This window comes from Hippopotamus amphibius, chromosome 2 (genome assembly GCF_030028045.1).
Source record: "Hippopotamus amphibius kiboko isolate mHipAmp2 chromosome 2, mHipAmp2.hap2, whole genome shotgun sequence".
NCBI lineage: Eukaryota > Metazoa > Chordata > Mammalia > Artiodactyla > Hippopotamidae > Hippopotamus > Hippopotamus amphibius.
Genome location: NC_080187.1, coordinates 215380203 through 215394262, shown reverse-complemented (window position 1 = coordinate 215394262; position 14060 = coordinate 215380203). Strand labels below are relative to the sequence as shown.

The 14060-nt window shown below is 57.1% G+C and overlaps 1 protein-coding gene and 1 long non-coding RNA gene across 6 annotated transcripts; one reads left to right on the top strand and one right to left on the bottom strand.

Moving 5' to 3' along the window:
* LOC130845751 (uncharacterized) lies at nucleotides 1-2159 on the bottom strand. The gene is made up of 2 exons (XR_009051456.1): nucleotides 2029-2159; nucleotides 1-1737 (listed from the first exon to the last, which is right to left on the bottom strand). It is a non-coding gene; the product is annotated as an uncharacterized LOC130845751 (long non-coding RNA).
* MAN2C1 (mannosidase alpha class 2C member 1) lies at nucleotides 1580-13391 on the top strand. Of its 5 annotated transcripts, none has more exons than XR_009051455.1 (26): nucleotides 1580-1799; nucleotides 2046-2171; nucleotides 2580-2703; nucleotides 4393-4463; nucleotides 5548-5725; nucleotides 6032-6221; nucleotides 7389-7495; nucleotides 7680-7790; nucleotides 8167-8259; nucleotides 8389-8505; nucleotides 8730-8825; nucleotides 8930-9075; nucleotides 9427-9550; nucleotides 9913-10034; nucleotides 10137-10222; nucleotides 10347-10502; nucleotides 10702-10799; nucleotides 10973-11067; nucleotides 11323-11427; nucleotides 11533-11689; nucleotides 11794-11937; nucleotides 12311-12420; nucleotides 12522-12601; nucleotides 12774-12882; nucleotides 12962-13071; nucleotides 13150-13285. XR_009051455.1 is itself a non-coding variant. In XM_057723411.1 (26 exons), the coding sequence occupies exons 1-26, from the start codon at nucleotides 1693-1695 to the stop codon at nucleotides 13274-13276; spliced, it is 3129 nt and encodes a 1042-aa protein (XP_057579394.1). In that variant the 5' UTR covers nucleotides 1580-1692; the 3' UTR covers nucleotides 13277-13391. The 5 variants fall into 5 exon arrangements, 4 of the variants coding, with proteins under 4 accessions (XP_057579394.1, XP_057579393.1, XP_057579395.1 ...); XM_057723411.1 differs by having other exon boundaries at nucleotides 12734-12882; nucleotides 13150-13391; XM_057723410.1 differs by having other exon boundaries at nucleotides 12522-12656; nucleotides 13150-13391.
* The last annotated feature ends 669 nt before the right edge of the window (nucleotides 13392-14060 follow it).

The following is a 14060-nucleotide window of genomic DNA, read 5'->3' as shown; positions in this document are numbered from 1 at the left end:
TATACATATATATTTTTTTAATTACATAAATTTAAACTGGCAGATATTTAAACATGAGTGATTAGGATTTTTATATGTGGTCAGCTGGACTTTCTGAACAAAGACCAACTGAGCCCCTTCCAGTACCACGGTGGATTTTTCTCCACCATTACCCTAGTGATAGTTGTAAAGTAACCAGCAGTGTTTTGTGTGGTTTTGTTTGCTTTTTAATTAAAAATCCCCAACATCACCACAACAAAACCACAAATTTTTTGGCTCTGGACTTTCATAACACATGGTAGACTTTTCCAATTCCAAAAAAGTCCCAGACTTTTTGTTGGAGGTGGGAGGGTGCAGTAGAGGGATGGGACAAGTACAGGAGACTCAGAGCCCAGAAGTGTAGGGTGGCAGAAGAACCTTGTGAGGGAGATTCTCTGGTGAAGCTGGGGCAATGCCTGACTTGGGAGGTGGAGTGATACTGATTGGGGGGTGTGGGGGGAGATCTTCAGGTTTTCCCAGCAATAACTTACTTGTCACCCTCTGCTTGCTTAAGAAAGATAATGTTGACTTGGAATTACTGGGGGGAACTGATGGGACCTGACCGGGGCAGCCCCAATTATTGCTGTCTCTGCATAGGGTTAAGTCCAGAGCAGCTGCTTGCAGGTCAGGATAAGGTTTCAGGGGCCAATTGAGGAGAAAACCCCATCCTACCAGTGCTACCAAAAGAAGGGTGAGCTTCACCTACAGCAAGAGTTTCAAAAACAGTATTTTTATCCCTCCTGCCATCTGAAGTCCAAGCTCAACTCAGCCTGTCTTATAGCAGCAAGTTATATTTTAAATCACGTTTGGTATTTTGTACTTAGTCACCTTTCCCTATGATCTGCATTTGAAATGTTGTAAACTTGGTCAGTATTTCCATTAAAATATCAGGGCTCATATTGTGTATATACTTTTCTTCCTAATGATTTTAAAGACAAGGACTTTGTAGCATTCCCAGGAGGGGAAAAAAAGCTGCCAGTAGATTACCAGAGTAACGTGAGGATGAAATTGAAGGTGTTTCTGGCATTATGGCTTCTCTGAACTCTTCAGTCCTCGTGTAGGGAAATACATTATTCTGTTAGGATCATGAATTCTATGTCTGTGATCTGCCATCTCAAATCAAAATCTTTCAGAGTTTCAGGCGATGGGCAGCAGTTCCATATACGTAAAATAAAACATGTAGTAGAGGAAGCTGAGGTAAGTTACGGGGGTGCAAAGCCCTCCCTATTTAACCCATCTGCGCCGATTGGCTCGAAATAGCCAGAGGTCGGGCTGGGACCGGAAGGCAAGGAGGTTCCCGCCTGCAAATTCTGGGACTAGGTGAGCTGCGCCGGCGGCAACCCAGGCTTCCACCCGTCGCGCCTAATGGTCAGTCTCCGTCCCAGACCTTTTGCAGAATCAAAGCGTCCAACTTCCTGTTTAGGGATTTGCCCAGTGGCCACCAGCTCGGACGAGATAAGAGGAGAGTCTCGGAAGCGCGGCTTTTCGCGGCTTTTAGCTATCGGCTCGCTGTTCAAAGTTCAGAACTTCGAGGCTTCACAGAGCCGCCGGTGTTCCAACAAAAGCTGCCCGGGCCCGGGAGGCGCCCTTCGCACGCCGGAACCTTTGGTTCCAGGCCGTCGCCCGCGCCGGCGGCGTTTGGGGCCTTCCGGGGAGAGGAGTGAGCCCGCGGCGATGGCGATGGCGCCGGCGCCGGCCCTGAAGCACTGGCGCACGACGCTGGAGCGGGTGGAGAAATTCGTGTCACCGCTCTACTTTACCGACTGTAATCTCCGCGGCAGGTGTGGCCCCCTCGCCCAGGGCGCCGGCCTGCCGCAGCCACGCGTCTCTAGCCTTCCCTTCCGGGGGGGGAAACCCAAGCTTCGGCCAGCTGGGCCGAGGGACAAGGTGCCCGCCGCGGACAGGGCCGGGGCCCGGGTGGAGGGGGTGGGGGAAGACCGTGCTGTGAGGCAGCCCTCCCGGCGGTGGATCGAGAGAACGCCAGTCCCCACCCGCCGGGCGCGCGCCCACCTGTCCCTCTCGCCCAGGCTCTTCGGAGACAGCTGCCCAGTGGCCGAGCTCTCCAGCTTCTTGACGCCCGAAAGGCTTCCCTACCAGGAGGCAATCCAGCAGCACTTCCACCCCGCGCAGGTCGGCGACAGCTTCGGACCCACGTGGGTAACGCTCCAGGAGGGGGCGGGGCCGGCTCCCCAGGGCCACACCTCCGCCGTCGGTCCTCTGCCCTAGACAGTCACTTGGGGCAGAACAGCACCCTCTGCTGGGAACAGCTCCCTGGTCCCTCAAGCCTTCATGGGAGAATTTTCACTTCCCCCCTTCTCCCAGTTCCTGGACATCCCTTAGGAAGGGCACTCTAGGACAGATCACAGATCCCTAATTGCCTGCCTCTCTTCCTCACTTTGCTGCACATCCGGATGCTCCTTTCTTGTGGATCAAAGCTGAGTACGTTGTGATCTGCAGGTGCTTGGAGAAGGTCTCAAGCGCCTGCTGACCCTTAATCCAAGGAAGTATGTCAAAAGGAAAGGGCTTTGACCCTTAGTCCCATCTTAGTGGTTCTGTTGCAGATGGTGGACCTGTTGGTTCCGGGTGGAGCTGACCATCCCAGAGGCATGGGTGGGTCAGGAGGTTCACCTTCGCTGGGAAAGTGATGGAGAAGGCCTGGTGTGGCGTGACGGGGAACCTGTCCAGGTGAGGATCCCTGCCCTGGGTCAGGTATGGCCGCCTTTCTGGAGAAAGCCTGGTCTCTGGAGAAGCCACAGCTGAGTGGCTATGCCTGCAGGGTGGTATCAGGACTTAAGGACTGGACTAGTTATTTGGGCCCCTGTGTAATTATTTCTTCTCATATTTGAATGGATCACTTAGGGTCTCAACATAATTAGTGCTAAACCAACCCCGCCACTGACGGGTCACCGTCCCATTCTGGGGTGAAAATAGTTACTAATCAAGTACAATAATATGCACAGCACATCCATTTATTAACCCTTTACTAGGTGCCAGGTACCAGACTAGTGACTTTGCAGACTGTATCATTTCTTATTTTTAGGTTTTTTTTTTTTTTTTTCACTAAAACATCAGAACTGTGGAGTTTATTTTGATCAGTGTTCATAGGTACTTACTTTATATCCTAGTGAGATTGAACACTCACTACTTTCTCTTCTCTGACATTATCTTTTTCTATAAGATACCCTTACCAGCATGGAAGAGTTGCAAAGAGCCTTCTGCCTCTCTATGACTTAGATTTGATAAAACAAATGCTCAAAAGTCTAGGGGTATCAATTTTTTCTTCCTTAAGTTCTTTATTGGAATATAATTGCTTTACACTGCTGTGCCAATTTTTGAGGTACACCAAAACGAATCAGCTGTATTTATACACACATCCTCACCCTCCCGCGACTCCCACCCACCCTCCCTATCCTGGCCCTGTAAGTCATCACCCATCATCGAGTTTGTCTCCTTATGTTATGCAGGAACTTCCCACAAACTATCTGTTTTACATTTGATGGTGTATATATGTCAAAGCTACTCTCTCACTTCGTCCCAGCTTCCCCATATTTTTAGTTTTTAATAAACTGGTTTTTATTATATGTAATATATGCTCATGGCAGTCGGGGAGGGGGACTGTGAAACAGTTCTGGATAGTATAAAGTTTAAAAAGTCCTCTTCACCTAAAACGATGGATCTCTCCCTATCACCTCACCCCCAGTTCCCCAGATATAACCACTATTAAGTGCCTTGTTTATGCATCCAACCTTATCAGGTATAACCTTTATAATCCTATGTGGTAGGTCTTTATGGCCATTTACAGACGAAGAAACTGAGATATATAGAGGTTAGCACACTTGCTCAGGTTAGCACACTTGCTCAGGTTCGCACAGCTTCCATTTCAGTTTCATTAACCCTCAGTCTCAGCTTAGCACTGTTCTTCCTGTACAGAAAGACAGCAGACCACTCCCTCCCTCCCTTCATTGGCTCAGCGGATGTCTCCTGAGTGCCCTCTCTGGGCAGTTCCCTGTGCTAAGCACTAGAGATATACTGGGGAATGAGGCAGACTTCATAGAGTTTCCCTTCAGATGCTTATTCAGGGGTACAGAGGCCACCGGAAGCCACCAAGGACCTGACACCTCCCCAAGACCCCACAAGACCAGTGGCTTTTCTGCTGGTAAATAGGTGCCATTTGGTGGTCATGGTGCTGACTGCCATGGGGGTTGAGGCACCTGCTCCCAGAGGTCCCTGATTTGTCAGCCTTGGCCTTGTCTGGGAGAGAGGAGCCAGTGCTAGGGACCCGATAGAGGGCCTTGGCCCCCCTCAGCTTATGCTTCACCTGAACTGTCCACAAGCCTCAGGTCCTGCTGTCTCTTTCACTCCACTCCCCACCAGGGTTTGACCAAAGAGGGGGAGAAGACCAGCTATGTCCTGACTGACAAGCTGGGGGAAGAAGACCCCCGGAGGTGAGTGAGTCCCTGTGCTGTGGTTGACCAGTGCTGTAGGGGAGGGGGCACCAGTGGGCGAGTAGGAGCTGAGGCCCAGAGTGGTCTGAGAAACACACCCACTTTCAGTACAACCATCTTCAACTCTCATAGTTTGTTTTTAAAAAGCAGGATTTTTCTGACTATAAAAATAATGTTTTCGTTCTTGTGTTAAATACAGAAAAGCACAAAGACGTAAATGACTCCCATTGTACCACCATCTAGTGACACCCAGTATTAACATCTCAGCGTTCTCAGGAATTCTTTCAGGTGTAGTTTTCACTAGTTGAGGTTGTGTTTCTGTATTTTAAAAAATCCTGATTTTTAAAGATTCCATATTATAACTTGCATTTTGTGACACCATGAAAACTCTTCTTAGATATTATATTTTATTATATTTATTGAACATCGTGTATCTGATATTTCCAGACCCTGGGACTGTGATGGTGAATGACGTGATCCTTGACAGCAAGGGGGACTCACATGTACTTAGATAGTTATAAAACTGATGAGGGCTCTGAAAGAAAAAGCTTTCAACATGAGGAATCTGTTCTAGACTAAGGAGAGGGATAGGAGGAGAGTCATGGAAGGCTTCCCAAAGGAAGTCGTGTTTGCTTTCTGAAGGGTGGAACAGCACCATAGCCCACCATGCTGCTCCAAAGAGTGGCCTGCCCGTGTTGGCTGATGGATCTTTGCTCTGAAAGACTGCACCTGGGAGAGCCAAACATGTTTTTAATGTGCAAAGAGGGTTCTGAGACCAAGGCAGTGCTTTGTAAAGACAGCTTTGGGAATAAAAGTCTAAACAACAGCGTAATTCACATGGTTCCAAACTTGGCTTCTGATTCTCCCCAACCGAGGCAGAACCCTCAGCAGCAGAATGTAGGTTTAGTCTGTTGTTTCTACCATGACCCTCTCACACGCACCTGACATAACTGTGAGATCCTTTGGGTGGTAGATCCAGGGGGCGAACGGGGAGGGGTCTGCTGGATCCCTCCTTGGCCGTCCCTCCCCAAGCCCTCCAGTCCTCTGCGAGTCCTGGGCCTGAAGCTGCTGCCCACATTTGTAGCCTGACCCTCTATGTGGAAGTAGCCTGCAACGGGCTCCTGGGGGCCGGCAAGGGATCCATGATCGCAGCCCCGGACCCAGAGAAGGCGTTCCAGGTGAGCCGGGCTGAGCTGGCCGTGTTCCACCGGGATGTCCACAAGCTCCTGGTGGATCTGGAGCTGCTGCTGGGCATGGCCAAGGTACTCGACACCCCCACGCCACCTCGCCACTCTCTAGAGCCCTGTTCCCTGTAGGCTGTTTCTTGGGTCAGGTAGTTGGGGCTCTGGGAATCCAGAATAGGGAGAGTGTTTCGTGCCTGCCTGAGTGTTGAGAGGATTTCCCTGTGTAAAGGGGAGGAAGGAGACAGTGCTGAGCAGGGGGACCAGCGGGAGCACAGGGTTGGAGGTAGGGAGGAACTCTGTGGAGAACTGTGGGAGATCAGCTGGGGTCTGATTTTGGAGACTGCTTGCTTGAGATGGGGATAAAGGGACAGAACCCTGCTGCAGGGCCTCGGGGAGGACAACCAGCGCAGCTACCAAGCCCTGTACACAGCCAACCAGATGGTGAACGTATGTGACCCTGCCCAGCCTGAGACCTTCCCAGTGGCCCAGGCCTTGGCTTCCAAGTTCTTTGGCCAACGTGGGGGTGAAAGCCAGCATACTATCCATGCCATGGGGCACTGCCACATTGATACAGGTAGGGTAGCAGCTGGCCGGGCTGGTTGGGGGAGGCGAGAGTGGCCCTGAAGACCTGGCTGTGGCCTGGCAGCAGTGTGGGATCCACATCAAGTTCTTGCCCATCTTGGACTTCAGTTTTCCCCATGTGTAAAATGGGGAAAGGGGAATGGACTGTAGGCTTTGCTAGATGTGGCTTCATTTATTCTTTCAACAAAATCTGATGCCCCGTGTGGCCCCATGCTAGATGTTGGGGGATAGGATTATAGAGACTGATGATCACAAAATAGGCGGTCACAGTCTCTGCCATGATGGAGGGAAGAATGGGGAGCTGGGGAGCCCAGAAGAGGCATTTAACCCAGCTGGGTGTGGGGGATTCAAGAAAGGCTTCTTGGAGGAGGTGACCTTTGAACAGAGTGAGGATGCGTAGGAATTTGACAAGGGTGCCTAAGTCCTCAGATAGGAGTGATGTGGAAATAGTTGAGGTGGCGACTCAAGTGCAGGGGGAGGTTTCCTGGGGAGGATCAGGAGTTTAGTTTTGAACCTGATGAGTTTGCAGTGTCTGTGAGGCTTATGGGAAAATACATTTCTAACAGACCTCCCAAGGTATTGATTCTGATGCAGGTGAAGTTTCTGAACCACAGAACAAGGTTTTCTCTGCTGTGCCAAAGCATGGGATGTGGAGTTCTGGGCTGGTAAAGAAGGAACTGAGGCCTAGAGGTTACGAGAGGCTGTAGCGCCTCACACAGGACGGCTGGCCCAGGCAGCTCCATCTCAGGAGGCTGTGCTGCCTGTTCCAGGATATCCTTCAATGTGTGTGCAGGGGAAGGGCTAACCCCTGCTGCCTCTTACAGGATCCTCTCTGGGGGTGTCTACACTTCACAGTAGGTCTGTTCCAGGGACTGGGGCCTCCATTTCCTGACGTAGAACTGACCCGGTAGCTCCAGCCAACCTCCTTTCCCCAGCCCCTACTCTTACCTTGCAAGAGTGATGTAAAGTGACAGCTCAGGAGAGATGCCACAGGACTCTGCAGGGAAAGGGCCTGGGATGGGAGGAAGGCTAAGATGACCCTCTAGAGGCCCAGGCTGGGCCTGGTTGGGTGCTGAGGGGCAGGGGTGTGGCTGGAGATCTCCGAGGAGCTGGGGACCTTGCCGCTCTCCTTCTATGCTCCACCCTCCTCCCCGCCTAGCCTGGCTTTGGCCCTTCAAGGAGACCGTGCGGAAATGTGCCCGGAGCTGGGTGACGGTTGTTCAGCTCATGGAGCGAAATCCTGAGTTCACCTTTGCCTGCTCCCAGGTCAGAGGGGCGGCTGTGTGGGTGGACCCTGGAACTCAGCGGGCTCTCCTGTGAAATTCCGAGGGCGGGGCGGGCCTGAGGGGCAGGGCTCCTCACTCTCAGCCGCTCCCTGGGCCCCAGGTACTCAGTGCCGGGTGGGGCTCTCGTCGCCTCCGGCCCAGCTCCCGCCCCATCTGCCGCACAGGCGCAGCAGCTCGCGTGGGTGAAGAGCCACTACCCTGGCCTGCATGCCCGGCTCCAGGAGTTCGCCTGCCGAGGGCAGTTTGTGCCCGTCGGGGGCACCTGGGTGGAGATGGTAAGTGCAGTCCCGCAGCCCCTCAGCCTCAGGCCGTTCTGCCGTGGGCTTCTCTCCTCAGCTTTGCGGGTGACCTTCTGCAGGCCCTTCACGTGCCCTCCGTGGCAGGACTTTTCATTCTCTGGAATCCCAGGGCCTAGGACCCCAAGGCGGAGGAGCGTGTCAAGCGCTGTGACAGGCTGGATGCATGCCCCAGCCCTGGAAACCTGCCCTCCGGCAGACAGACAGTGGGGCCTGAAGTGAGGAGACGGACACTTCCTGGGCACTGGCTGCAGCCCGGTGTCGGAGCCCTGGCTGCTGATGGGGTGCTTGGCCTGAGCTCCTGCCCGTTCCGCCTGGTGCTGACCCCGGCTGCCTCCCCTTCCCTCACTGCCAGGATGGGAACCTTCCCAGTGGAGAGGCCATGGTGAGGCAGTTCCTGCAGGGCCAGAACTTCTTCCTGCAGGAGTTTGGGAAGATGTGCTCTGAGGTAGGCTGGGAGCTGCTGCGCCTGGAGGCAGGTGGGGCTGGAGCTTGCCCTTGAGTGATGAGGGGCTGAGGCTGTGGCTGCTCTGCCGAGAGCCCCCGTTCCCATGCCCCAGAGCTCTTCCCCCTGCAGTTCTGGCTGCCAGACACATTCGGCTACTCGGCGCAGCTTCCCCAGCTCATGCGCGGCTGTGGCATCAGGCACTTCCTCACCCAGAAACTGAGCTGGAACTTGGTGAACTCCTTCCCGGTGAGCAGGCCCCGGGGACCAGGCTCAGAGTAGGCCTGAGTCCCACCTGCCCCATACATCTCTGTCCAGGCTTATGGAGGGGTCCTGGACAAAAGACCCAAGCCCCACCCAGAGAAGGCATGAGTCACCCAGGGTCACACCACAGGAGGGGTGGGTCTGGGAGACCCGGCTCCGCCTCAGCCCCGACTCTGGCCTCTCTCTTCCACCTGTCTCCCTGCCTGCAGCACCATACTTTTTTCTGGGAGGGGCTGGATGGCTCCCGAGTGCTGGCCCACTTCCCGCCCGGTGACTCATATGGGATGCAGGGCTGTGTGGAGGAGGTGAGAGGGCACCTAGTGGCCAAGGTCGGGGATGGGAGGCAGGTTTGAGAGGGTGGGCATCCTGTCCTAAGATGACCTGTGCTGACCTGCCTCCGCCTGTCCAGGTGCTGAAGACTGTGGCCAAAAACCGGGACAAGGGGCGGACCAACCACAGTGCCTTCCTCTTTGGCTTTGGGGATGGGGGTGGTGGCCCCACCCAGACCATGGTGGACCGCTTGAAGCGGCTGTGCAACACAGATGGGCTGCCCAGGTCAGGCCTGGGCTCGCTCAGCCCTACCCTCTGCCCTGGCCCTCAGCCCTTCCTTCTGCTCGAACATTGGGCCCAACACCTCCCCTAGACCTTGTCCCCCTCCAGTCCCAGACCATGAGCTCCTCCCAACTTCTACCCTGGGGGTAGGGTGGGGGAAGAGCTAAAGGTGGGACGGGACTTAAACCCACTAGAGAGAACTTTCCTGAGGTGTCCAGAACTGGCTTTGTGTGGACAGGGAGCTTTCTGGGGGTGGCTCCTTTCTGTCAGGGCTGGATCTCTTGTCGCCCTTGTGTGGAAGAAGGGTGAGTCACATGGCCAAGCTGGGAGACCCAGACTTGCATTCTCCCTCAGGGTACAGCTGTCTTCTCCCGAGCGACTCTTCTCGGCGCTGGAGGGCCACTCAGGGCAGCTGTGCACGTGGGTCGGCGAGCTCTTCCTGGAGCTACATAATGGCACCTACACCACCCATGCCCAGGTCAGGAGCTGACTGCTGAGCCGGGTGGGGAGGGCGTGCCCTTGAGAGGCCCAGAGGGTCAGAGGAGGGAGGAGGGGACAGAGCCCAGCCCAGACCTAGGGGAAGAGGCTTGTGTTCCATGGAGGAGTTGAGAGGAGAGAAATGCAAGAGCTGGGTGGTCAGGAGCCTGGAGGAGCCAGGCCTGAGCATCCCTGAGGGGGCGGAGGGGAGAGGAGGGAGGCATTTTGGGCAGATAACTCACGAGAGGCTTTATCCAGGAGGCCCTGGGGAGCCATCAGGGGTTCTGAGCAAGGGAAGGCTTTGGAAAACGTCCTGGGATGCTTGAATAAACTCTAGACTGATTCCCCCTACCCTGGGCTCAGATCAAGAAGGGGAACCGGGAGTGTGAGCGGATCCTGCACGACGTGGAGCTGCTCAGCAGCCTGGCCCTGGGCCGCAGTGCTCAGTTCCTCTACCCGGCACCCCAGCTGCAGGACCTCTGGAGGTCAGCTCATCTCTGCCCCGGCCACCCACTGACCTCGCCCCAGACACCCTGTGGCTGCCCCTCCCTCCCAGCCTTCCCCAGCCCTGCCCTTGGCCCCTGCAGGCTCCTGCTCCTGAACCAGTTCCATGACGTGGTGACTGGAAGCTGCATCCAGCTGGTGGCAGAGGAAGCCATGTGCCACTACGAAGGTGAGGCTGACAAACATTTCCACTGCTCTCCGGCACCCAGGGCGGAGCCCAGAGCATCCCCTGTGGGACATCCAGGGGTTACCTAGCCCCACTGCCCAGTCATGACCAACCAGTCTCTCCCCAGACATCCGTTCCCGTGGCAACACGCTGCTCAGCGCTGCAGCTGCAGCCCTGTGTGCTGGGGAGCCAGGTCCTGAGGGCCTCCTCATTGTCAACACGCTGCCCTGGAAGCGCACTGAAGTGCTGGCCCTGCCCAGGCCTGGTGGCGCCCACTGCCTCGGTATGAGCTGGGGAGAAGGGTGGCTACTGTAGCAGGAGGGATCGAGGCCAAATCGAGAGTCGAGTCGGGAACATTTCCCTGAGGATCTCTGCGCTGGGGTGCCCCGGGCTAGAGAGGAGTACTGGTACTCACCCCCCACCCCGAGTATGGTTCCTGCGAGGTCAGGGAGGCTGCGCTGATGCCCAGGCCTCATCCCCAGCCCTGGTGACAGTGCCCAGTGTGGGCTACGCTCCTGCGCCCACCCCCACCTCGCTGCAGCCCCTGCTGCCCCAGCAGCCTGTGTCTGTAGTGCAAGAGGTGAGTGCTGGTACGTCTCGGCGGGGCGGGGGCTGGCGGTCCCTAACAACATGGAGGTTCTGAGCTCCCCAGCCGGGAGCAAGTGGCGAGGCAGGGCTGAGACGGGGGGTTGGGAGGGCAGTCGGTTCTGGGAAGCCCCTGCAGACTTAGCCTCAAGGCCCCTTTCCACCAAGACTGACGGTTCTGTGACTCTGGACAACGGCATCATCCGGGTGAGACTGGACCCAACTGGCTGCCTGACGTCCCTGGTGCTGGTGGCCTCTGGCAGGTGCTAACCCCTCACTGCCCTCTCCACTGGCAGGTGGACCCCAGACCTCTCGTTCCCTCTCTCCCCTGGCCACAGCTGACCTCAGTAGCCCACGAGTGGCTCTGGACTGTGACCCACACATGGAACAGGGCAGGCTGGGTTAGGAGTCTCCTGTCCCCTGGGGCTACTCACCCTACCTCCCACCCCACCCACCTCAAACAGCTGGAGAGACCAAGGTCATACAGTTGTAAATTACCAATCCCCATGTCCTTCCAGGGAGGCCATTGCTGAGGGTGCTGTGGGGAACCAGTTTGTGCTGTTTGATGATGTCCCCCTGTACTGGGACGCATGGGACGTCATGGACTACCACCTAGAAACACGGTGCGGGGTGGGCAGGACTTGGGGTGGTGGTGGTGGGAATACAGGTATATTGGGCCTCCTTCACCAGGCTATCCTGGTTCAGCGCCTCCCTCCCCTATTCCACAGGAAGCCAGTGCTGGGCCAGGCAGGGACCTTGGCAGTGGGCACTGAGGGTGGCATGCGGGGCAGTGCCTGGTTCCTGCTGCAGATCAGCCCCAACAGTCGGCTCAGCCAAGAGGTTGTGCTGGATGTGGGCTGCCCCTATGTCCGCTTCCACACCGAGGTAGCAGGGGGCAGGTGGTGGGTATCTTCCCCGGGTGTGGCTGGTGAGGAGGGGCCAGTCCAGGCCTGTCCTTCCCCTTGCACCCCCACCCCCACCCCCTACAGGTGCACTGGCATGAGGCCCACAAGTTCCTGAAGGTGGAGTTCCCTGCCCGTGTGCGGAGCCCCCAGGCCACCTATGAGGTCCAGTTTGGACATCTGCAGCGGCCCACCCACTACAACACCTCTTGGGACTGGGCTCGATTTGAGGTCTGACGTGGAGTGGGGCGCAGTGTGGGTGGAGGGTTTGGACCGCCCCTAGCAGGGGAGAGACTGGGGGTGCGGTGTGGGGTGAGGAGGGGGAAGATGATGACCAGTATTTGCTGGTTCCTAATGCGTGTGCCAGGCATTGTGCTAAATGCTGTTTGGTTTGATACTCATGCCCATTTGGTGGCGTAAGTGCTCCCCCTTTCCCAGATGAAGAACTGAGGCTCAGACAGGTGGTGTGGTGTGCCCAGGGCCTCCTGTAGTGACAGCTGGAATTCCGTCATGTGCCCCCGAGCTTCGCTCAGTCTAGTGACAGGAGCTCTGGAGCATGAGGAGAAGGCGGGGCCACCAAGTGGGTCTCCGATCTGCCCTCCAGGTGTGGGCCCACCGCTGGGTGGACCTGTCAGAGCACGGCTTTGGGCTGGCTCTGCTCAATGACTGCAAGTATGGCGCGTCAGTACGAGGCAGCGTCCTCAGCCTCTCGCTGTGAGTATGGGACCCGCCGGGGACTGGTATGGGAGCCTGGTCCTCCCAGGACAGACCTTCAGCAGCTCCAGCCTGGCCCTTACCCACCCTCCCCACCCCAGCTTGCGGGCGCCTAAGTCCCCTGATGCCACGGTTGACATGGGGCGCCACGAGTTCACCTACGCGCTGATGCCGCACGAGGGTGAGTGCTGCAGCCCCATACCTCTCTGCGCTTCTCAGCCTCGGTGGCCCCGACAGTAAGTGGGGAAAACTCCAGCAGTCCCACGCCCCTGCCCTCATTTTCCGCCACGCGTCCTTTCCGGTCCGCGCCCAGGCTCCTTCCAGGACGCTGGCGTTATCCCCGCTGCCTACAGCCTCAACTTCCCGCTGCTGGCGCTGCCCGCCCCGGGCCCGGCGCCCGCCGCCTCCTGGAGCGCCTTCTCCGTGTCCTCGCCCGCAGTCGTGTTGGAGACCGTCAAGCAGGCAAGGGGCGGGGCGGGGTCTCGGGCTGGGCCCGCCCTCGGCCCCGCCCCCGCCCACCCACCCACCCCTCCCTCTGCAGGCGGAGACCAGCCTCCACGGCCGCACTCTGGTCCTGAGGCTGTACGAGGCCCACGGCAGCCACGTCGACTGCTGGCTGCACACGTGGCTGCCGGTCCAGGAGGCCGTCCTGTGAGCGGGGGCGCGGGGTAGGGGTGGGGGTGGCAGTGCTGCTCTCGCGGGGCCCTCATGGCCCCTCCTGCTTTCCAGCTGTGACTTCCTGGAGCGGCGCGACCCTGCTGGCCCCCTGCCCCTTCGGGACAACCGCCTGAAGCTCACCTTTTCTCCTTTCCAAGTGCGGTCCCTGTTGCTCTTGCTGCAGCCCCCACCGAACTGAGTCCCTGAGGGTGGAGTTTTCTTTGTGGAAGGCTTTGGGGGCTCCTCATTTCTGCTTCCCAAGCGTGAAGCAAGGATCAGTTACCTCTTGAACAATAAACCCTTGGATCAGGAAGCCTGCTGGTACCCCCTGCTCAGTCTCCTCAGGGTCCAGCTCAGGCACTGAGGGGGACGTTTTTACCCCTGGCGTTTTGGGGGCAGGGGCAAGATCTAAGGTGCTCTCTGCGTGCAGGGGGACTGCAGCCCTCATGAGAGACAGGGATACCAGGGACCATAAGCTGACGAAAAGACCACGATACAAGAAGCTCTTCTGGGCCTTCCCTGGTGGTCCAGTGGTTAACACTCTGTGCTCCCAATGCAGGGGGCGTGGGTTCCACTCCTGGTTGGGAAAGCATGCCCTGGGGGGCTGGGCAGGGGCCCTTTCCCCGCACCCACAGACAGAAGGCCTGGGGCTGGGAAGGAGGCCTGGTGGGTGGGTTCTAGCTGGCTCCCACTAGGAGGGGAGCATTGACTAGTCTGGACTGGGCTAGAGGAGCAGCCGTAGGCCCTGAGGAACCCTGGACTGGAGGCGCTGTAGAGCCTGGGCTGCCCCGGGGTGGAGGAAGGGTGGTGGAGGGTGTCTCTGCGTCACCTCTGAAGGGCGGTCCCTGCAGAGGCACACTGTCCTGAGAGCCAGGGCCTTGAGGCCTGGGATGGGGCTCAGTCTGCCATGCTGAGGCAGTGGCCCTCCTGTCCCCGGGGCTGGGCGGCAGGCCCTCCACATGTGGCCTTCCCAGACCTTCCGC

Coding starts and splice junctions, on each gene's coding strand:
- MAN2C1 (XM_057723412.1), top strand. CDS start 1,693: ATGGCGATGGCGCCGGCGCCGGCCCTGAAGCACTGGCGCACGACGCTG. Junction 8,506..8,729: donor ACTTGGTGAACTCCTTCCCG/GTGAGCAGGCCC, acceptor CCCTGCCTGCAG/CACCATACTTTTTTCTGGGA. Junction 10,035..10,136: donor CAGCTGCAGGACCTCTGGAG/GTCAGCTCATCT, acceptor TGGCCCCTGCAG/GCTCCTGCTCCTGAACCAGT.